Below are 17396 nucleotides of genomic sequence, written 5' to 3' on the forward strand. Positions count from 1 at the left end.
TATATATATATATATATGTCATAGCTAACAATTATTGCCATTTGCTGTTTTAAGTACATTTTTTATAAACCACTCGAGACCGTATTACAACAACGTAGGTATATTGTAGTCCTAATAGGCGCGGATATACACTCTATAATGTGCTCGTGCATAATTGTTCTGACGGCCACGGCCTATCCATACACCACTTTCGTCATTGTCGATTGTTATGCAGTATACTAAATTGGTATAAAAACTTTTTTTTTTCTTTTTTACCACGATATAACAGTATAAGTATAAGTAGCGCGTTTGAAAGCTCTTAAAAATAGCAATCTTCGAGCTATATATCTAGAAAATGCACATCATATAATTTTTTTTATGATATTAATACTTATATTATGACCTATTGGTGTGCAATTTTCGGGGTGGGGTCTAGCGTAGTCACGCGTTTATATATAACGATATTTCTGAAGACTCGCCTCGTGCACACGCACACTGCACACGACATTTCAATAGCGTTTTTAATCCTCGTGACGTCGTCAGATGTTTAATACAATATCATAAAACGCTCATTATCTGCCGACAATTATTATTATTGATTTCGTGCATCTCTCGTCGTCGTCCTCGTTGTCGTCGTCGTCGTCGTAATCGCGCATTCGGCTCCAATGCAGTTACGAGTAATCTCTGCCTCCACCATCCGTCCACGGTCAGAACTTATTTAGTGCGAGTTTAGCCGACGTCGTATGTTATATAACATATTGTGAGGCATATAGTGAGAGGTGCATCTCCTACGCATTCGTGTGGTGCCCCGTCCGTAAAATTTAATTATACTGCTACAGCGAGGAACGCCGACTGTTTGAGACATGTGTTCGAAATGCGTTCTTTTCATCGGAAGCGGCGATGGCGTCGGCGGCACCTCACTTGGGTAAGTCGAAAAACGCGACTTAGTATCATACCTACATATTACAATATAATAATAAATATCATATATTATTCAATCGGTTGGTCATATTTTTATAGGTGATACACACACGTAATGTTTTCGTAATTCGATGTTTAATTACATTTATAATAATAATAGGTAATGGTTATAGTTTCGCACATGTTGCAATCGTCTGCCGCCGATCTATTGTCTTACGTGCATTTATTATTACTATTATTTATATATTATCATATTCGATACATATCGTTATGATTTATACGTTTTTTATAGGTTCACGGATAATCTGCGGTGAACTTTAAACCTGCGGGTGTACGGGTAATAATGTTATAAATTATAGTCGTTCTGTTGTCGCGGTCACCGAGACGTTGAATTGATGTTTTATATTATTATTTTCTTAAGGTTTAAAGTAGATTTTGTGTATACCAACCTAAGAAAGAAAAAAATTGCCCATCGCTAATTTAGAATAGATATATCATTATTATCTCGAATTACATACATGTACATGCGTTTTGTCGAGTGCCTCCTTATGTATTTAATAATAATAAGTGTGTTATGTTATCATCAACGAAGAAGAAAGCTCATCATCTCTCGACGCGGCGCGGAAATTCGTCGCCGCCGCCGCCGTTTTACGCTCAGCCAACAAATTGATACAAATTTTAGACGACTACACAACTACATCACTAGTCTCTCTCTCTCTCTCTCTCTGCAAGGCATCTAATAAATTTCGACGCGTTCGGGAGTCCGTCGTAAATTAATGATCTAATTACGACTTGCCGGCGCGAACCGCTCGGTCATCTAGGCGACGATCGGTGTCCGAATGGAGGGGAAATAATAAGGAACTTCAAGTGACGGCGGTGGCGGACAGAGATAGAGACGCGCGGGCAGGGCTAATGGATGGCTTTTTCGCCCTCCGCTCTCGCGTACCCGCGGTCTCTTCATAGTGCACATGACGAGGACGATGATGATAATAATAATAATAATAATTATTATTATTATTATATACGTTCTCATTCTTCCTATCCGTCTCACCTAGTTCGGTTATATAAAACCGCGACGGCGGAGGTGTATGGCAGTCGGCCAACAAAACCTATCTGTCTCGCGCATTATATACGAGTCCGCGACTCGCGACGCTGTTTTATAGCCGCCGGACCACAGCTATCCGTTTCGCGAGCGCAAACGCTCTTTCATTTTAATTATTATTATAATATATATACTACTACGACAGTGTAATATATTATACTATACGCCGCAACACTCCTCCGCTCGGGCGTTTGCGCGCATTTATTGTTTTGTATTTTTAGACGACTAGTGTATTATATGCCTAATAATAATAATAGAAGCGAAATCAAAGTTATGTGACCGGTGTAGTGCGCGGCATATTATAGTAATACCGAGTAGACGTGTTTTTGAGAGAGTATAGCATTATGACTGCCGCGATATATCGCATAATATAATTAATGCATTATAGTCTCGCTAGTGGTGTAGTTAAGATGTATGGCAGCGAATTATTGTTATTAAATTATTATTATTATTTGAATATAAATCCTCTTTCGCGTATATAAAACGTTTTATTTTTTTTTTTTCGTTGTTATTCTCTAGCCGAATATCATAACCACCCAACATTATCGTGAGGATGCATACTATTATTATTATATCGATAAATTAAACGGGGGAAAAAAATCGAGAGTCATAGTATAATATAAATCGATAAGTAACAACACACTCGTAAAATAATGACATCCACCGCGTTTGCGATAAACACGTTTTACACGAAACAAACACGAGTGAGGTTCCTACTCTGTACAGATAAATATTATTGTTGTTAATCCGTGATACGTTCAAATCCTTTTCGGGTTGTCTGGTGGTCGAGTGCGTAAACTTTTCTACAAATATTTTGTTAATCTTATTACAATATAATAACACGTTTACATTAAAATAACCCAATCTTACCTCAGCAAAAATATCGACGCACCTGCATAAATCTCTTATATATTTAACACCATATTTATAGCCTATAGATTATAGGTATCAATATATACTCTAAGTCCTAATTCCATCCTGAAATAGACGTAAAGGAGGAGAACTTTAGAGCACTTGCACTACCTTCAGAAATCCATTTCGACAACCTAATCATTGAATGCTATTTATTTTGCGTGTTCTAAATCTCTCAAACTTTTATTAAACATGATTTTTACGTTTCAAACCTAAGACTATACACATCAACGGAGTGTTTACTTAATCGACTACATAATATAATACTCATATACAACCGATTGATTATTATTTTTCGCTAGTAACATATTATACCCATTATAGCATAAAAGTATTAAGTGAGTCGCTCCGTTCCCTAACCGCGTTTATTATTTACCGTCGTTGGTTTTCGACCCTCAAACGATATAATATTTGCATACACATAGGCCAATGTATATTTATTAAATTGTATAATCATATAAATATATATATATTATACTCGTTTATGTACCATACAACGAGTATACAGAAAATCATTAAACGCTCGTCGTCGTCGATAATGATGATGATGATAATAATAATGAAAAAATGATAATAATAATAATAATACAATAAAATTACGTGTGCGGTATTATAATGCTCAGGTGCTGTTATCTAAATTTCAATTAGACGATTTATTAACTGCCTACAGTTTAAACATGTCGAGTGGAACTAACGCAACTATAACATTGTTTCTATACTGTATTATGTTATTATACTTTTACATTATTTCTTATGTATAATATATAAAATGGTGTATGTTTGAGACCAATTCGCTTTTGAGAGATGTTTATAGCTTTTTTTTTTTATTTGCTCATCTATTATGATGCTTGGACTTAAACTATTCTTATTATTTATTACAAAATTAAAAAAATCGAATGTCTCTCCTATATAATATACATGATCCAATACTATGGATATAAGCTTAAATAATAGTTATATTTCGATGTTAACATATGACCACAAATATCTCAAACAAGAGCGAATATTATAAATGACTACAATACGCAGTTAACATTTGTTATATTTATTTTTTTGTTTAGACTTTGTAATATAATAATATAAAACTATTTTTGTGTGGAACTAATCTTTAATATCGAAAGAAAAAACAATATTTTATATTTTTATCTCCGGACAGTCTAATATATGTATGTAAGACTGGATTTGATCGTTAGTCAACAATATAATCACTTTAAATAATATATTATATTATATTATTATTTCTTTACATGTGTTATGTTTCGCTCAACAATGAACGTTAATGATTCGAATGAATTTTAGCCGGCCCGTTTTCTATATATGTATAGGTTATAGATATACACTGTGGTTACCGCCATGCAAATGCAAATATATAATTTAATATAGATGCTTACCGTTCGACCGTGGCCAATTAATAATATTATATTTTATTCGTTTTCGACGACCCCGCGCATATACCCATTATAATGTTCCCGCGGTCCAAATTCTTATTTTATTTTATATGCGTCTGTTTTATTTTATTTTTACTCATATCAAGGTCATTGAAAGGTGGCCGCCGCCGACAGTTTATTTTTTTCTGTAACAATGCACAATACACATATATCTTACGATATTATATCATGCAAGTTGCCATAATTATATTTGCCATTATAATAACAGTAATGTTCGTCTGACGTATGGTTGCGCCACGTGAGAAACCACTTTTGTGAGTTATAAATTAACGCCGCAACGACCACGCACTTGACCATACCAGACGCATCCGCAGGGTTAAATCATAATAACTACGACGTCGAGATATTTTATACCGCGCATTATAATATTTTGCTCTTCGTAAAAAGGTATAGGTCAAGTTTTTTTTTTTTTATATTTGATTCATCCATCATGTATTTTTCACCACGGTAAACAAATACCTCACATCGGTTATTTTTTTGCAATTTCTATTCACTTTTATCGGAATCGGAATGTCCGGGACAGAAAGTCGACGATTACACGCAGTGATAAAATTGTATTTATACCAAAAATTGCTTAAAAACATACTGCACATTGTTGCAATAAAATATCGTGTCACCGTGGCTTAATCGTAGGTTTAGGTACATAGCTGATATTATTATTGTTGTTATTTTTTATTTCTTGACGCTTAGGTACATATTAATAATATAGGCACTATTTAATATTTGTATTTAATTATTATGTATACTATATTGAATAAAGACGTTTTCGACCGAATCATAATTCTCAGCTTAATATTTAAGTGACAGCGTATATTAAGTTAAAAACGCATACCTATATAAAAAGTCATAAAATCTAAACGAATAAAATAGTACCTATATATTAAATTGAATAAATTATTAATATGGTATATGCATACACTAACAAGAGTAATATATGATTAAGAATAAGAACTATGTGCCAATAATTGTTAAAATGAGTAGAAATTTGAATAAAATATAAAAATTAATATTTGATATGTATTTTGATATTTCGTTTTATGGTCATATGACGTGGCGGGTGATTTAAAAACCATATTATTTCTCGGCTCACGAGCGCCCGTAGCACATTCCACTGTCATCGTCGTCGGCTCGTCGCCGCCGCGTAGTAATACTGATGATAATAATATAATAATAATAATAATAATACCATAGGTACATCATGCATATAACATGTTGAATACATTGGTACTTCGCGAGGAAATGGAAATTCTTCTTTGTTGTATTTTTTTACGTGTTAGTTATTCACAACGTACACGGTACATATATATGTAAACATACAAAGATATATGCGTGTGTGTGTATATATATATATATATATTATGCGCATCGTATTTGACAAAGTAACTGCATTATTATTGTATTTATATACAAACAGACGAGCAACATAAATGTATAATGACGGGACGACGCGCGTCGAAGGGTCGGGGACTTATCTCTCTCGGACCTAGGGCATTCAGCGGCGGCTGTGGCGTCGACTTAATAAATATATTATAATATGTACGACGGTCGACGGTGGTCGGATCTCTGTATGTAATACACTAAAAGAACAAGAGACGAATTTCTCAGAATAAAAAACGATCCCGCCGCTGCCACAGAAGAGGGAATGCATGACCGCCACGGGCAGGATCAAAAGGGTATAATCGCGTATATGCACTGTAGTGTGTGTAGATGTGTATTTTTATGTGAGTGTGTGTAAGGGACACACCGCTACAACCCCAAGGGTCCTGTGAATAAATAATAAAACACACTGTACTCAGTGTGTGTGTGTGTGTATATATATATATGTAGAGAGGGATAGTGTACTTACTATATAAAATACTGTCGACTTAGGCCTAGGCAAAGTGATGGGGGAGGGTGTTCGTTTGTTTAGGGTTAAACTTGTATAAATCACCATCGATTATTATTGTTATTATTATTATTATACCTATCCCGTGCGTATAATAATGTAACATATATATTGTGTATGTATGTGTGTCTCTCTCTGTTTCTTATCAGTATATATGTATGTGTGTATATATATATATATGTATACAATACAGTATAAGTCTTCCATAACCTCGCCCTCACGATGTTTAAAAAAAAAAAAAATATTTTGTTTTCATAAAATTTCCAAGTAGAAAATGTCAACCTCCGCCCTCCTATTATGCTTGTATATAAGCAAACAGACATCATATAACGCTAATTCAATATTAAATTGTAAAAAACAAAGCCAATCTCGAATCATTCCATATTATATATATATACATAATAATATTTAAAAGAAATAGATTTCGACATTGTTTATTTAATTAGTAGGTACATACGTATTTATTTTCATATACATATAATTCACAATATTATAGGTTTACCTAATACTTACCTATTATTTTATATTTCTTAACGATTTTACGTCTAGTGAAGTATGAAAAAAATATGATTTACTAATTTTATAATTAAGGTCATTTAAAATTTAAAAGTAGGTATATTATACTATATTATAATTACCATACATATTGCCATAAAAATAAATTTACCATGCATATTTTTTTAAAACATCTTCAAATTCGGTATTGGCAGCTACTATTAAATATTAATTACTCAATAGTCATGTACCATGATATTAACCATTAAATAAACTGGCTACAAGACTGGTTTTTACGTTATTTTTGTCATAATTATATAAGAGATTGACAAAACTCACAGGCACATTTTTAATATTTAGTATTCGTACGCCATGAGATATCAAATAAATATAATAAAAATGTTTATTATATAGCTCAGACGACAATAATTTACATTAATTCATAAATAGTTTAAAAATCAGTTGTTTTCTGAAATTCATTTTTATATTAATTAATTAACGTTTTGATTATATATATTTCGTTATAAACCAGATAAACTTTTTATTTGCATAATATAACTTTACTAATAGTGACTTTTTATGTGTTATAAATTATAATTAATATTTTTTTAAATAGTAAACCGGATATTGGCACTCTGACAGAACACGGCGAAGATCCTTCAGGAGCTCCTCCAGGCATGGAGTTACTTCAACACTTGCAAGGTGATACTACTACGATAGTCGAAAAAGAACGCAAACTGTCAGAGATGATATTGCAATTGCAATTGTTTCGGGAACAACTCCTTACTCAACAAGATCCTCCGACCAAGGTAAGGTTTTACAGTGTACAACTACTAACATTTACATACAAATTTTTTTAAGGAAATAAATATAAAAACGGACAATGGTTATCAAATTTGAAATTATATACACAATAATATGTATCATGTTCGTAAGCATAGTGTCCAATCTTTAGTGTTATTGTTTTGTTTTTATCTAAAGAATTTAGAGACCTTTTTTGAACGAACGTATTTATAGTACATAGATGATGCTATTGTTTGTTTTATGCTGTGGTAACCGGTAACAGTTCCAACTTTGGTGTATACACGATTAATATAGTTAATATTCGATACAAAAATATCGTAACCTTAACCAAAATAAATAAATAAATAAATATTTTGCAATACCCACTAAAATTCTTTTGTGGCCCACGCGCATTTAAGAAACCGTTGATATCTGCTAAAATACAATGAGCGCTTGGAAAAATTTTAGGCACGCGTCCTACATAACCCAGAGATACTTCTCGATGGAGTGATATGTATGTGTATATGCGTATACAGAGAAAGAAAAAAAAGTATTTAACTGCCTTCTTCTCTAGCCGACATTTATGTTTTGTAATAACTTTTGATTTACTACCGTTTTTGCTATGCCATAATATATATAATACGGACGCACACATGAACTATTTTTATAATCATAACGGGCATCACACTGTTATATCCGATCAACGCTACAAAAGAGGGTGGCTTTATAATTATAAATATTATTTTCAGCATTGGCATATTATATTAATTAAATTATTTTTAAACAAATGAAAACCATACTTCGAACAACACTTTAACGTTATACATATCGTAAATATTATATAATACCACACCACAGCATTCGTGCTGTATTGTATTTAATTTTGCAAAAATCTACCAATTCAAGTGCATTAACAAAAAAAAAAAAGAAAAAAAACATTAGTATTATATTCAAAAGGCAATAATAATAATACTAATTATTAATACTATCATCATCATCATCATCATATCAAAATTAATGTATATTTATCGACGACGGTTTTTATTTCCATATCGAGTTCACCGTTTAATTAGTGTATATTATATTGACGGAGCTTTCCGCTTATTCTTTTGTATCGTCGCCACAGTTGTTGTCACGTAGCATTTTATGATTGGAAACATGAAAAGTCTGGCGCGCATTAATGTCAGACAATTGGAAAAGCGGTTTTTTTCCGGAGGGGCAGTGGAGTGATTACGTAATATGGCACGGTAACGGATGGCGGTGTAGTTCAATGAGAAATTAAAATAAAAATACTCTAAAAAAACTGCTTGGTACGAGTCTATATTATATTTTACGAGAGGAGGAAAAGAAGGGTCCATTGCGGAAAGACGAGCGTTTTACCTAAATCATATTGTAATATGTTTTTTTCTCTCTTTTCATTTTCATTAATAACACAACGCCGGTTACACGCGTATACCGCTGTGTATGTATGTATATACACGCCTCCATTCTTTTTCATTACTCGGCCGTTTTTCTTTTGTTCCGCGTTCGGACTTTAATCTGCTTCTGTGCTTTTGAAAAGAAATGCTTTCCTTTTGCGTCTCCTCCTTCCTCGATCTCTGAAGTAGCGGACGCATAATAATTCTGTATCCCGGTATATATCTCATTATTTCCGGCCATTATGAAAACTTTTCAACGAACGGACGTGCTCTGCTGCTCAAATGTCCATGAAAACGCTGTATATTAGTGTTAAGTGCGTCGGAGTCGGGAGTAGTATATAATATTGTTATATATATAATCATTTAAAGAAGCAGCTTTCACAAATGGCAGATACCGCAGTGTCGCGTGCGACAACTTATCGTTCATGTGTACCACAGTATACTTAAAAAAACAAGCAAAATATTTAAAATTAAAAATAAATTATATTTATACGACTTTAACAAGTTTACTTTGATTAAAATAAATGATAACGAGAAAAAAACAACCGTTGCGAGTACGAAATAATAATATGTAATATGTGCAACATGCGTATTGCGTATAGTATTTATTTCATATTCATAATATACATATGTATAATGAGAAGTTAATCCGACGTATGTTGCCATCGCTTTTGCGTAAAATTTGTTTTTGATTAATTTCCGACGGCTGGCGTGATGGAACGGGGGATTGGAAAAAAAAAACCGGACAATCGGAAAGAGGTCCGAGACGAAGAGAAAAGGGTTGTGCAAGGGTCGTGTGCGGTATAATGTGATTTATTGTACACCAAGGAGAGTGCTACTACTGCTACTGCTGTAGTAATAGCAGTTCTTGCAGTTCACCACGCTGCCAGGGTGCTTTCGGGCGTTCCAGCTATGTACATACCATGCACACCGCTAATTTCGACTAGGGTTTTGTAAAGTGGCCGACACATTAAATATTCATAAACATATGTTTGATATAAAATATTTCGCGTTGTCACGCCGGCGATCGACATAAACTGTGCACTGTTGCAGCAGGAGATGCGATGATGGTCCTCCGGGGATACAACGCGTAATATACGCGATGCCAAAGTACCTACTATATACACGCATATTATTATACGATCAGAGCGTTTGTATGCGCATGTGAGAGAGACGGACAACGAGATAATAATATTAAAACGCATTCGGCAATATGTAGACGTAAATATATAATAACGGCGACATATATATGCGTACTATGACATTTAATTGTTCACGGTTCACTGACTTAAACGTAATGGCCGGGTGGGAGCGATTCGTTTGCTTTAAGCGATAGTCGCCAATCGGATATGATTTTTTTCGCTATTATACAAAAGTGTTTAAATAAAAAATATTTGTAATATATAACTTCAGTAGCCAACGTATCGCGAGACGATAAAAAAAAAAATAATGCTATTTAATTTGCACAACGTTCATCATATTAATATCATACGCATGTCATTATTATATATTGTTACATTTTTGGCGCGATGAATCCTTATTATGATTGTGGTGTGCGTATAAACCACTGCTCACAAAGTTTAAATTAGAACTCGTCGTGCGCCTGTCCGACAATATGCCAGCAAAGAACATTCATTCATTTCCTTGACCGCGGACGACGCCTAAAACACTTATAATAAATGTTTGTATTATATGATGAACTCGTATGGATAAATAGTAAAACTATAGGTAGTATGGCTCATCGTCTCCGGTGGTCCCGGCGTCGACAATTTTCGCAAAATACTGTGAATGGGTCCTCCGTCTAACTCCTCCGCCATGATCGTATTCGTTATTATATTTTTATGTAATTTATGAACTACGGTAAACTCACTTTGATACTGCTACAGCCACTATATTGTTCGATCGTACCTTTATAATAGTATTGCGATATTATATTCCGTTCGGCTGCTGTTCCACAGTCCTATCATAATATAATTATAATTATATGATATCTATACATTGTGGTTTTTGACCGATTGATTTATTATGAAAAGTGCGGCGTGGCTTATTAAACGTAATTTTCTTCCACCTCAGTCTGTAATATATGGTATGTCGTACAACTGCAACAGACTCGCGCGCTGTGATGATGATAATAATTTTGAATTATTTTTATTACAATCATTATTATCGTCGACGTAGACTGAACCGAGGAAAATGGCGGCTATTGTACGTGTTGGTTATGTTTGTTATGTGAGACTTAAACAACGACGTGCGCGCCGCGGTAGGCAACGGCGAGTAGAATAAAAGAATAAGAGAATAGTAACCATATAATACCTATATAAGAACAGAAAAAGAAATCATTTATCAAAGTACTGTTTGTTTTGTGTATTATTTATTATTATTCCTTCGGTTTATTATTGTATTTATTTTTTTGTTCGTAATATATATTTTTTTTTCAAAACAAAATACATACAGACTTTTGTTGACCACGACCTACTTGTATTATAATGACGACGCCATTGTGGGCGCGTACAATACTGGTATTGTCTATTCGTCTAGGCTTCATTATTATAATAATAATAATAAAAAAAAAAATTTGACTCCACGCGGCAGTGGTTGACGGTGGCAGCGGTTGTGATATTGCTAGGCAAGTATATAGAAACTGCGTCTTTTGTCAGCGTGTCTCACCGGGTTACATCATTTTTTCTAACGCGTTTCTTCCAAAGTCCCGTCCATTCACCTTGGCAGTCGAGGTTCTCGTTTAGTTTTTGTGTTTGTGTGAATAATAGGTTACTTTGTGTACATTTATATTTAATACCTATCTACCTATACAACAATAAAAACGTATATTTGCATACAAAAACGAAATATAATATAGGTACATATCATCATCAACTCCAATGAATAATAATTATATCATCATTGTATATCGTAAAAACACTTGATACTTTATAGTATAGGAGTATATATATTATCATCATCATAGTTTACCATTAGGTAACCCCATAGGTACTATCGTTTATTTTATAATTATTATTATTTCGAACTTATATTTATACCTAAAGGTATGTCCTATTTGCACGTATGTTACGGGAAGCGATGCATGAATCCTGCTACCTACATATTCGCTGTGAAGTAGTATATCGGCTTTGCTTTTTCATCCGTGTTATTAAACGCCAAGTTTTCTCGAATAAATTTCGTCAATATCGTGTACTAAAGAAATACGGTAAAATGCTATGCATGATTCCAGACTTCTAGAGAAAAAACTAAAAAAGAAAGAAAATGGAAGGTAGTTTAACGTTTTCATATATATGTATATATACATTATAAATATTTTTTGTCCATTTTATTTCTTTGTCTCTCTTTATTTTTGGTAGAAAAATTGGTAGTTGTGCTTGACGTATATATGCATTGTATAAATACGTTTGTCATACAATCCTATTTATCTATATATTATTTTTTAATTATTACACAATAATAATAATATGTCCTATGTTGCAATAAGAATATTTATACGTATATAATATATAGAGGATATATTCTATATAATATATTATGTATTATGTATTGTATACATTAAAATATGTGGCTGCTGTCTGCCATACGACATCAAAATGTGTTATTATTGTGTTTCGGGGTTTTTGAATAACACCGTCGTCAACTGCCGCACATATGTAGGTCAGAAAAGTGACTTGTTGTGTATATATAATAGATCCGTGCATCGCCATAGTCATTTATTGGAGCGTTTGTTCTGAATACCATCTGTATATTATATATATAAACATCTGGAAACAGTCTCGGGTCCCTCACATTACATTATCGACGACGACCTTATTATAGTGTCTCGCAAATATACTAACACAACAATAAAATATGCGTTTAAGTGTGTGTCTACAGTGCCGTGTGTGTCGCGCCCATTCGAAAAATCGTGTTCGCCGAAAAACGCCTTGCACAGTGATTAATAATGCGTATATAATATGTATATCGTATATGTATATTGTATTACACCACTCGCAACAGTATATATTAAGTAAATATATATATAATATATATAGGTTAGTTGGCGTAGGGTAGATTTTTGTTTTTTTTTCCCACATTGCATCGTCCGTCCGTTTTAGTGTTCTACCCTCCACAGCGTGTGTATACATATAATGTTAGACCTGAACTGCCACATGTGCTAACGAGTGCACCAAAGTTTTCGTACAATTTTAATTTTAAAAAGAATTGTTATCCATTCCTCTGGAATGAGTTTTATAATTAAATACTCTATATGCGTCGCATAATTTATAAAAGTATATTATATGAGTTTACACTATTTCATCTAGGTACTATAATATAATATTATAGTCTGAAGCTGCTCAAAGTGATGCGCGATGTGAATATAAAATAATATATCATATATGTATTGTGTATAGCCTTATTATTTATTTCCTAATTTTATACAATATAATTATCGAGCAAAATCATTGATATCAACTGACAGTGCAGGTTCTCTCTTTTCGTGTAATACATTGTGTATACCTACCTACGTGTTATGGTATTAACATGTACTGCAGCATATACTGCAAGCATGTGCAATGTATGTTTTACTTACGCTGAAAATTATCATATTATTATTTATTTTATTAATTTATCATACTATGGATGCGATGACTATGATTTATATAATATAATAATATACATTATTCCGTCAATCTTACATTCTAAAAAAAAAAAAATATCAAATTTAAACAACATTAAAAAGAAAGAAGATCGACAGCGTGTAACGGTGAGAATATTACGCGTTATTATTATCATTATTATTATTTTTATTTACTTCTTCTTATTATATTGCTGGTAGGAAGGTTGGTAGATAGGTAGGTAGATCGTTGTTATTGTTTATAGGTATATAATAGGAACGTCATCGCCATTGTTTGTGCGGCGTTTGTCGTCCACCTGTGTGCGCGTGCACGCTGTGGCGGCGACGTGAAAATATGTATTGTTGTTGGCGGCGGCCAATAGCAGCCCTTCATCGGTCGTGCCAATCGCGTGCTGGCAGACCCTCCGAAAATATATTTTTCCTCTCTTATTGTTTTTCATCCGTCACGCCTGTTCGCGAGGCCTACAACTGCGGAAAACCGCCCCGTTGTATGTGTACATTATATATATATATATATATATATTATAAAAAAATTGTCTGTATAGATATTTAATATTTATCTACTACATTCAATATTTAAGGTTTTTCATTAGGTATTATTTTATAACATTATCCTATAATAAAATCGAAAATATATCACGACATTTAATACTTTTTTTTATAGTTATTAATTGTTTTATTGTGTTTACTCGAATTTTAGAAATTACATTGACGTATTAAATTAACAAAAAGGAATAATATATTGTTAAATGAATAAATATTTATCATATATCCATATTATGTACCTACTAAAACTATAAGCGAACATTAATGCCTTTGAGTTTCCGTTACAATAATTGTTAAAAAATTAATTATTCAAAACCTTTGGTGGAAGTTTTTTTGTTGTTGTCGCTTTGTCACTAAATGACGTTTTATGTACCTATTATATATTTTAAATTTAAACAGAAATCATTGCGTCTTGTCATGGGCAACAGTGTTTGGGATAATTTTTTGTAGGAACAGTTAAAACTACGTAATTAACAGAAAACTCCAGTTTTATTTATCAGACGTCAGTCCTTTTTACATGAAATAAATGGTATAGTAAAGGATATTATCTATAACGTTTTTCTCATAATTTTTCCATGTTCATTTACTCACTTAGCTATTAACTGTTAGTCGAACATTTACATAAAATATGTGTTCATATACGTTCGTTGCTTCCAATACGGTTTTATAATCTGAAGCCATATTAAACATTGTCAATATTACCAATTCTGAGTCCATGGTGGAAAAGTGAAAAATAAATTAAAAACAATTAGTTTTTGTACAAAATATAGTAAAATAATATATTGTGTCAATTTAACTACACCTTTCAAAATTATAATATGATGTATATGCGTGTAATAAGTATGAATTAAAAAATGTGTTTGATTCCAACCCCTTATATGCATATATATACAGTTACTAGTTCCTAGAAGTCGCGCCGTCGGATTATTATAAACATACAAATGTATAATTTACACCTTTAGGCATATAGCCTTTAGTGGTATATATTTGGAAGTACCTACATATAACAACATACTTATATAACACAAACTAGTTCCTTCCTTATAATTGTATTTCTACAGCTATTTCTCAAAAATAAATGCTAGTGTATAACTTCCTCCCTTCTTTCCGATTTAATAAACAAAGCGTAATTATGCTTAGCAAAACAAGCATGAACGTTTAATAAGATTGCCATGAGTACGGTTGCATATAACTAGATATAATAAAATTAAAATAAATAAATAATAATCACGTGGTGCATATTCTTTTGCTACAGCAGCAATAATAATTGTATACGGTTCGTTATTTTCTCATAAACGGTGGAGGTCTCTTATTATATTTATATGTAGTTATATAGGTATAAAGCTTGCAAACGTCCGTTTACTTGTGGCGAACTACTCTTTTACCGACCACCCCCGGCCTATCACCAATCACATTTCACCCTCTTATTACAACTCTAACTTATGCGTCTAAATGATCACCGACTCTTCTTGTCCTGCTGCAGCACGCGCGACTACTTTTGCCCTAAATGTGTATATATACACGTATAATATAATATATAATATCCGTAGTAAGTATATACATGCGCGTGCTACAGTGCTTTTTTTACTAACAATCCCGGACTTTGATGCCTCGCTTAATTCGTATAAATATTTAAATTTGATATGTTCTATAAATGTCTACGTGAAAAAAATAACTATTTTAAGTATATGTTTAATTTTTGCAAACGCACTTTTATATTACAATATTATATAATATAACATAATTTATTTACTTTGTACATGCATTCTACTCAAATTCTCATTTTTTTTTTCAATTTTAAACGTACGTTTATTATATATTCAAGTAATTTCATGCACATGTATATTAAAACACAATACTTTAGGTACTAGTTTAAATAATTTAAACAAAATTGTATGCGTTTTGTTTTTCACTAGTCGTGAATTTCAATAATATAATATGTCATACACCTCTTCATGTATTATATGTAGGTATACTTATGTATAATATATTATTTTTTTTAATTCTGTAATATTTAAATACTTTTTTTTGTTAGAAATATATGTGTATAATTGATCGATAACAGACGCTACACGCCATTGATACAAAAAAAAATCTGTATGTGTTCCCTCACTCATCTCATTTCTATAAATATTGTCCAACTGGTTTCACAATTGTAGTTAATCACATGAAAAGGGGATGTTTAATACAAATTTGTAAATAATATAGCCATATGATGTGTTTATAGATTCAACTATTATTAATCAACGCAATGTGATAATATTAAATAGTGTAATACACGTATATTATATTCGACAATAATGTAATTATGCATTGTTTGACGACCGTCCGTAAATATTATCATCTGCTCATTCCACTGCTGAAATATAATATAATTTATACATATACTCATAAACCTATACGAAATAAATATCTCGTCGAGTTTCAGTTCTGCGCGTGTCGTCGAGAGAATATTCTCAAGTTGAAAATAATAATGTACGTGGCGAGTGCTGCCACAACTGCAGTTGTGTTTTCGAAATGTGCGTCTCATCCTCCACGTGGCCAATTAATTTCATAAACTATATACGACAACAGACACAAACACACACACACGTATACATACACGACGGGTGTAAGACGTCAATCGATGGCGCGCGCGTTTTATATTATTACGTGTCGACGGCGGCGGCTGTGTTTTTTTCCTATATCCGATGCGCCGCGCACGTAATAACGCCACACAAAACGCAGTTCGGTTTCAGTGGCAGCGGCGACAAACTGCGTTGACAACCGTCGTCGCTGTCAACACGTCACCGTCGTCGCCACTGCCTCACGATGTGTACATTTTATAATGTAAAAACTTATTACGAATCGCACCTGTTTATTTGTCAAGAGAGATTTGATTTCCTACCCCCACTATATACCCGGTACCTATATCAGATTTCACGAGTTAGAAAATAAAAATCCCATCGTCTTCAGAGAATAATATTATTACGAGAGTATACGCGAAATTATGAATTCACTGTCTGCAAATGACCAAAACGTGTGTCTTGTGCATGTAGGATGACGACGGTTGCAAGTCGAGATGTTTATAACTCTGTGTTTATTATTATTCAGAGTTCTTTTCTGGTATCCGTTAAAAAATCGAATAAAAACACGGATTTGTATAATATAACTATTACGGGGACCTGGAATTGATCGACAACGATGTTTTTCAAAATTCTCACATCTGCAAGCAGGCAGATAATCGTATATTATACTAATATGTCGTATTATCAATTATTCTCGATAAAAACATAACGTCCGTTGTTGA

The 17396-nt window shown here is 32.8% G+C and overlaps 1 protein-coding gene across 4 annotated transcripts in view; it reads left to right on the plus strand.

Moving 5' to 3' along the window:
- LOC112596926 (GATA zinc finger domain-containing protein 10-like) overlaps positions 1 to 17396 on the plus strand; it is a 152944-nt gene that overhangs the window by 118445 nt on the left and 17103 nt on the right. For all 4 annotated transcript variants that reach the window (XM_025342799.1, XM_025342800.1, XM_025342802.1 and 1 more), the window contains one exon: positions 7359 to 7551. In XM_025342799.1, the coding sequence (XP_025198584.1) occupies positions 7359 to 7551 (193 nt within the window). The remainder of the gene's footprint in view (positions 1 to 7358; positions 7552 to 17396) is intronic.

The sequence above is a fragment of the Melanaphis sacchari genome, unplaced genomic scaffold, assembly GCF_002803265.2.
Source record: "Melanaphis sacchari strain LSU unplaced genomic scaffold, SCAv2.0 Contig36_pilon_pilon, whole genome shotgun sequence".
Taxonomy (NCBI): Eukaryota; Metazoa; Arthropoda; class Insecta; order Hemiptera; family Aphididae; genus Melanaphis; species Melanaphis sacchari.